The sequence below is a fragment of the Malurus melanocephalus genome, unplaced genomic scaffold (genome assembly GCF_030028575.1).
Source record: "Malurus melanocephalus ecotype Western Australia unplaced genomic scaffold, MMel_1.1 scaffold_287, whole genome shotgun sequence".
Lineage (NCBI taxonomy): Eukaryota > Metazoa > Chordata > Aves > Passeriformes > Maluridae > Malurus > Malurus melanocephalus.
The window spans coordinates 496,737-502,736 of record NW_026623519.1 but is presented as its reverse complement, the minus strand read 5'-3'; the positions used below and the strand labels follow the sequence as shown (position 1 = coordinate 502,736).

At 42.8% G+C, this 6,000-nt stretch overlaps 1 protein-coding gene across 6 annotated transcripts in view; it reads right to left on the bottom strand.

Annotated features, from left to right (window-relative positions):
• Window positions 1–457: 457 nt before the first annotated feature.
• The window catches only part of NCOA6 (nuclear receptor coactivator 6), a 31,593-nt gene continuing 26,050 nt past the window's right edge, over window positions 458–6,000 (bottom strand). For 2 of the 6 annotated variants that reach the window (XM_057376682.1, XM_057376679.1), the window contains 2 exons: window positions 3,533–3,681; window positions 458–614 (listed from right to left, as the gene is read on the bottom strand). In XM_057376682.1, coding sequence (XP_057232665.1) covers window positions 568–614; window positions 3,533–3,681 — 196 coding nt within the window. In that variant the 3' untranslated portion in view covers window positions 458–567. Of the gene's footprint in view, window positions 2,868–3,532; window positions 4,014–6,000 lie in introns of those variants that run through there. The other 4 variants (XM_057376680.1, XM_057376681.1, XR_008966044.1 and 1 more) reach the window with 3 other exon arrangements.

Here is a 6,000-nt window from a genome sequence, read left to right as displayed (position 1 = left end):
AATAATTCAACCCAATTTATAGGACAGTAACATTTATTTAGAGCATGAGGGATTCCACATTATACAAACCCTTAAATTTATTTTTTGTTTCACTGGTCCGTTTCTACAACAAATACATCAGATCTACTATATAATAAAATTATTTACATTTCCAAACAAYATGGGGTTTGTCTATAACCCCTCTGACTGCTATTCACATACAGTACTTAAACAACAGCACATTACATTATTTTAATACCTAAAAATGACAACCCTGTATTCTAAATTGTTTATGAAAAGTGGAAACAAATAAAATTACATTTGTCTTCCCCTCCCCTTCCATTTCATACAAACATATTACCCTAATGTGCTAACCCTGGACTTGACTTTGCAAATCCAGGGGGTTTTAGAAGAACCCAGTTTTTATATCTATTTATGTTTTTTAGAAAAAAAATCATTTATTTGGAACAGTATAATATTAAAATGACTTACTGTACAGAATTTTATTTAAAAAAGAAAAATCACAGCTCAAAATTGCTATTGGAAAATTCACACTCATTTACAAGTCTCATGTTTCCATGCAGTAATTTACTTGGATTTTCTTCTTTTTGACTGCATTGCACTGGCACTCGTTTCTGAAATCAAGAGAAGAAAAAAAGCATGGATACGGAGTCGATAAGCCATTCCCCAGGGGGCACAGATTGCCCTGTCATTTTTCCAAACTCACACCAGAGTGGAAAGCTCTGGAGAGCAGGATTTCCCCAGCACCAGGACTGGCTCTTCAGCAGCTGTCCCAGTGCTGGCCTGTCACCCTGACAGCCGTGGCACAGCCAGGGACCCCGAGCCACTCTCCGGACATTTAGGAAGCCCTAACAGGACAGCCTTTCAAAGAAGAACCAATGTTTGTAACTGTGCCCTAAGTGCAGGCCCCCAGGTGCCACGGGGGAGTCGTGTCCCAGCAGGAAGCGCAGCCCCAGGTGCCAGAGATGGGGAGGTGTTTGGAGACCACCATGCCAGTGCACAACCCAGCTTTCTGAGTTATTAGACAGTCATTAGAAAACAAGTCTCTGCAGGGTACACTGAGCCACAGGAACACAGCTGATGCAAAAGACACAAAYAGTAACACCTGCAGAGCCACGGTGACAGCAGATGACATGTCCAGTGCACTTACCAAGGCACAAAGTTTCCATTTCAAAACAAAAAAAAGAGTAAGGACCAAGGGCATTTGCATCTTTAGATCTTTTTAAAAATGTGATTTTAAATGTTGGTGATGTCTCTTTGGCTCTTCACAATGTTTTCCAAAAAATATTGCAGCTGTGTGTATTTTAAGAGTCAAAAGGGGAAAAATTTCCAAGCCCATCTAAAATTAGAACAGCAGCAATACAACTCCATGGCTGTTACATGTGGAATTAGAAAAAACAATCCACATTTCAAAATTTAACAAACTCGAAGCTACAGTGAATACTAAAAGCAGCCATTGCTGGAAAAGTACTCCAAAAAGGGAAAACACCAATTTTTAGAAGTGAAACATCTCCACAGGCTGGACTCCAGCCTGGAGCCCCTTCAGGCAGCAGGGCTGACTGCAGTAGCTTCAGCAGTGCCAGTGTTGCCACCCCTGTTGCTGCTCAAGGCTCCGTGTTTGGGARGAGGAATGGGCCTGTCCCAGTCCCTTGGGAGCATCCCCAGCACCTCCCCAAACCCTGCACCTGAAATGTGCTGGACACACGGGGACAGGGCTGACCCTCCCTGTGTGCTCTTCTCTCCTCTCCTCTCCTCTCCTCTCACAGTGACCCTTCCCAAGGCTTAGCAACAGAGTTCCTAGTCAAACTGGTCAAAGTCTACTTCTCTCTCCCTGCTGATTCTTTTTTCTTAATTGCTGTTTCTATAAAGACTTGTAACAGCCTCACTCTTAAGAGGTAACTCCTCCCAGCCCCACATTCCTTTTGCAATGGATTAGGGGGTTTCTCGGGACACAGGTAACTTAATGAGGACAGGMGCAACCAAGCCAGAATAATTAAGCTCTGATTCACTAACAAAAATGTACAACGGAGTAGGCACAGGTGGCAAACCAGGTGACACTCCTGCAACCACCTCGGTAACGTGCAGCCTGTCCTCTGCCACAGAGTACCTGGTTTGGCTCATTGTCCACAGCTTGGGAGCAGCTGTGTGCCTGCAGCTTAGCCAACTGTCCCCAGGGAGCCACACCCAAGTGTCCAGCAGAGCCCTTGGACACTGCGACAGCTTTGGATGCACGACTTAAAAACAAGAATTTTACTTACACGGRTAAACAAATTACACAGTCAGCACAAACCCCTGTGAGAGTTTTGGTATTATTTAAATTTGATGCACTTTCCTGTTCCCACATTTTCAGAATTTGATGTGTCACTGGTTGTCATCATTAGGTTTACCCAGTACAGCATGTGGGACAGGTCACACACTCCACATCCCCTCAAACTCAGGCAGGGATTTTACACTGGCTTCACATTTTTCAAACTTTTCTTCACAATCATGAAAGAGAATTTATTTTTACAATACAGACTCAGATTCTTCTGCACAGTCCTGCCACAAGAAGTAAATGTAATTAAATTCAGCAGTCACAAAAGTGCAGAACATATAGGTTTCCTGCRTAATCTTTGGGAGTCATTGCACAATGATAAAAAGCTGGAATGCTTCTCTGAAACTCTGAAAACACAATATTCTTACCATCACACTTTAGTACTTCCAGTATGGAAATGGTGGCTGAATTCAACTTGACTTCCTTTTATAATAATTTTATATTAATACCTCTTTGTTCTGTATATTATCTTTAAAATATGGTCGAATGTTGCCTCTTGACGGTCTCTCTCTACTCTCTTGCATAACTTTGGTCCATCAGCATTTTTCTGACCCTTAAACACAAGAAGCTGACAGAATTAGCTTCAGCCTGGCACTGGGCCATGCATATCATACAAATGATGCATAAATGTTAAAGACCATAACCTGGGTAGGAGTAAGGTATGTCAGCACCTGTAATGCCATGGGTTAATAACTTCAGGAGTTCAAGTGTTGTTGGGAAGCAGAGCTGAGGCTCTGTACTAGCTCACAGCACTCCCTGATGCTCCTGGCTGCCACCCCAGCAGCCTCTGGAGCATGCCTGAACCATGACATTTGACTCGGCAAGAGCTGACTGTGCACTTGGGAAGACTTAAGTCTTGTGTCTTTCAGGCTTCAGGAAAATATCATTTTTTGATCTGTGTATAGTCCTTCCAACAGCAACACATTTCTGCCAAAAGAATTCAACTTCAGCTAGGCAAGGTGCTGAATACTATGGTGGCGAGTGCTGCAGAAAACAAGTTCCACAGATGTACCAAAGAGGAATTCATATAGGATTTACTGCCARTGCAGATGTCAGGAAATGCTTCAAACACCGACCTGTGGCTAAATCCTTGAAACTAAAGCACCCAAGGTGTACGAGCTGCAAACCAGTGTTATGAGGCAGCTATTGCCGCAGCAAATACCTGGGGAAGCAGTTAGGAGCTGCCCTGTGCCCAGAAAGGGCAGCAGTGCATGTTACCTTTTGCTGTGCCAGACGCAGAGGCGGGTCGCGAGGATCTCTTGCGCTGCCCGTTCTCTACACTTTCCTGTGAAGCGGCAGAATCCTCTGTTCTTGAATTTCTTCTACTTGGAGTTTTAGACTTTTCACAATTCTCTTTTGTCTCATTACTAATAAAGTGGGACAAAATATTTCTGATGAAGTGTGAGAAGAATTAGGTTTTTCTATGCAAGTCAGACAAGCTGGAGGATGGCCCGACACAGGTACCAGTTCCGGACTATTAGCACTGAAGATATGAAACGCTAGAGATACCAGAAGTTCTATCAGATGAAGAATGACCTGAGTAAGCCAGAGTATAGTCCATTTTTATCAAAAATTATCAGAGGATACAGAATTGAGAAGTCCTCAAAGAGAATATTTTCAACATTTAGAAGACCAAGAAATTAGATGCAATTGATAAATTGTCTGCTTTGTTTTCCACAGGTGCCACCATTACTGAAGTCTAGGAAAAGCAAACAGGTTACATTAGAGACTGCTGCAGTATGGGGGTACAGAGCTGAAATTGCAGATGAACATCAGGAGGAATTAAGAACTCTTCAGGGAGTATGCCAGCTTTTGGGTCTGCTAAAAAACTTACTCCATTGATCCAAGTGATTTTTCACATATTAAAAAGAAGATTTCTTTAAAACTTTCTTCAAGTCTTAAAGCTTGAAGTCAAAATCTTTTTTTAATAACAGAAAGCTTCTTCTGCTATAAAATAATAATTTTAGCTACTGTGAAAATCTGTTTCTTGCTACTGAAAYAATAAATGGAGGGCTACATTTTGTAATTAAATTCCTCTTTTATTTTATCTTTCTTAACTCTGTAAACTCATCCTGAGCTTTGGGTGTTTTCTCCTTAAAACATTAATGCCAGACAATTTCTGGTGACTAAGCAGTTTCAGAAGATTAAACTACACTTCTCTCCTGTGAATTCAAAAGTAAGTAATTAACTAAATAAATTATTCTGCTGATAATGGAAAAGAAGAAAGCTCATTTCAGGCCCCTTGGGTGCCACTTGTGGGATTTCAAGAAGGGCTGTCTGAATCGGAGGCTGGAGTGAACACACAGCGCAAGGTGATGTGTGTGTGACCTCTGCAGTGTCACCCTTCAGATGAGTCCTGYTTTGAGGGGAAGGACTCAAACCACACAAACTTTAGGGTTAAGYAGAGAAACCTGAAATAAAATAGTTTCTCATTGGAAGGAGAGACAAGCAAGGACACACAGCAGAGGAGACTATGGACTGTAGATTGTCTCATACAAAATAAATACTGACATCTATACCCCGCACCCCCCGCCCCATAAGGATTMTTATGGGCAATCTATAAACTGGATCCCCCAAACTGGTCTCAAAGTGGTCTTCTCCTATGGAACTGGGGCAGCTGAACCAGCAGTCACCTACCTCAGAGGACACCAGAGGGAAGCAAATAGGCATCAGCACCTGAAGTTCAGTTAGGACAGGTAATTTTTACAGAGTCTAGTGACTAAATCCAGAATGAGGATTGTCTTATAGGAACCAGCACATCACTTCCCTCCTTTCATAKGAGGAAATCACATTACTCCAAGCAAAAATATTTCTAGTGCTTTAGGTTCCCTTAAGGTTTTAAAGGTGTTTAATGGCTTTAAACTGAGAGYAGGTTTAGATTAYAYATTAGGSAGAAATTGGCAAAGGTTGCCCAGAGAAGCTATGGCTGCCCCATCCCTGCAAGTGTCCAAGGCCAGACTGGGTTTGGAGCAATCTGATGTGGTGGAAGGTGTCCCTGTCCATGGCAGGGAGTGGAACAAGTTAAGTTTTAAGGTTCYTTCCCACCCAAACCATCTGTGACTCCATCAAGGTTTGTCCTTGATGGTTCAACTCCAGGAACCCAAAGCTGCCTACTGTATCAGCCATCACTAGACACAGCTTGCCTGCAAACTTTCCTTCTTTTCCAGTCTCGTTCAGAAAAGTATCAATCAGAAAAMCCCTGAGAAATGCCTCGTGGTAATTTGATGTGCTGGGTGAGTTTGGAAATGGACACATGAGGACACTTCCCTTGGAGAATCTGCTCTGTTGCCAATGTCCRACCTTCAGCTTTTCAGAAGAGYTCTACCCTGAAGAAGACTCACTGTWAAATTTCAGTTTCAGTTTGAATGATGCCAATCCAAATGAAGGTAGATATAGTTAAATATTCCATTCAGAGCCATTCCTGATCTAGGAAATGTATTGCATTCCCTCCCTTATGAAGGAAGGCACTGCCTCATCTCCTGAGGAACCCAATGAGGGGCTGCCCTYGTCTAGGGGGTCACTGCATCCACAAGGGCAGTATCCAAAACGCAGCCAGCTGTGCCAGCACCATTAACAAAAAACCTCCCCAGGGGCTCTCACTGCCAGCTGAGTGAGAGCCTGGGGTGCTTAGAACTTCCAAAYAGTTCTTGGAAATGGCATTTTCTTCTGACAGAACCAAATGTCTT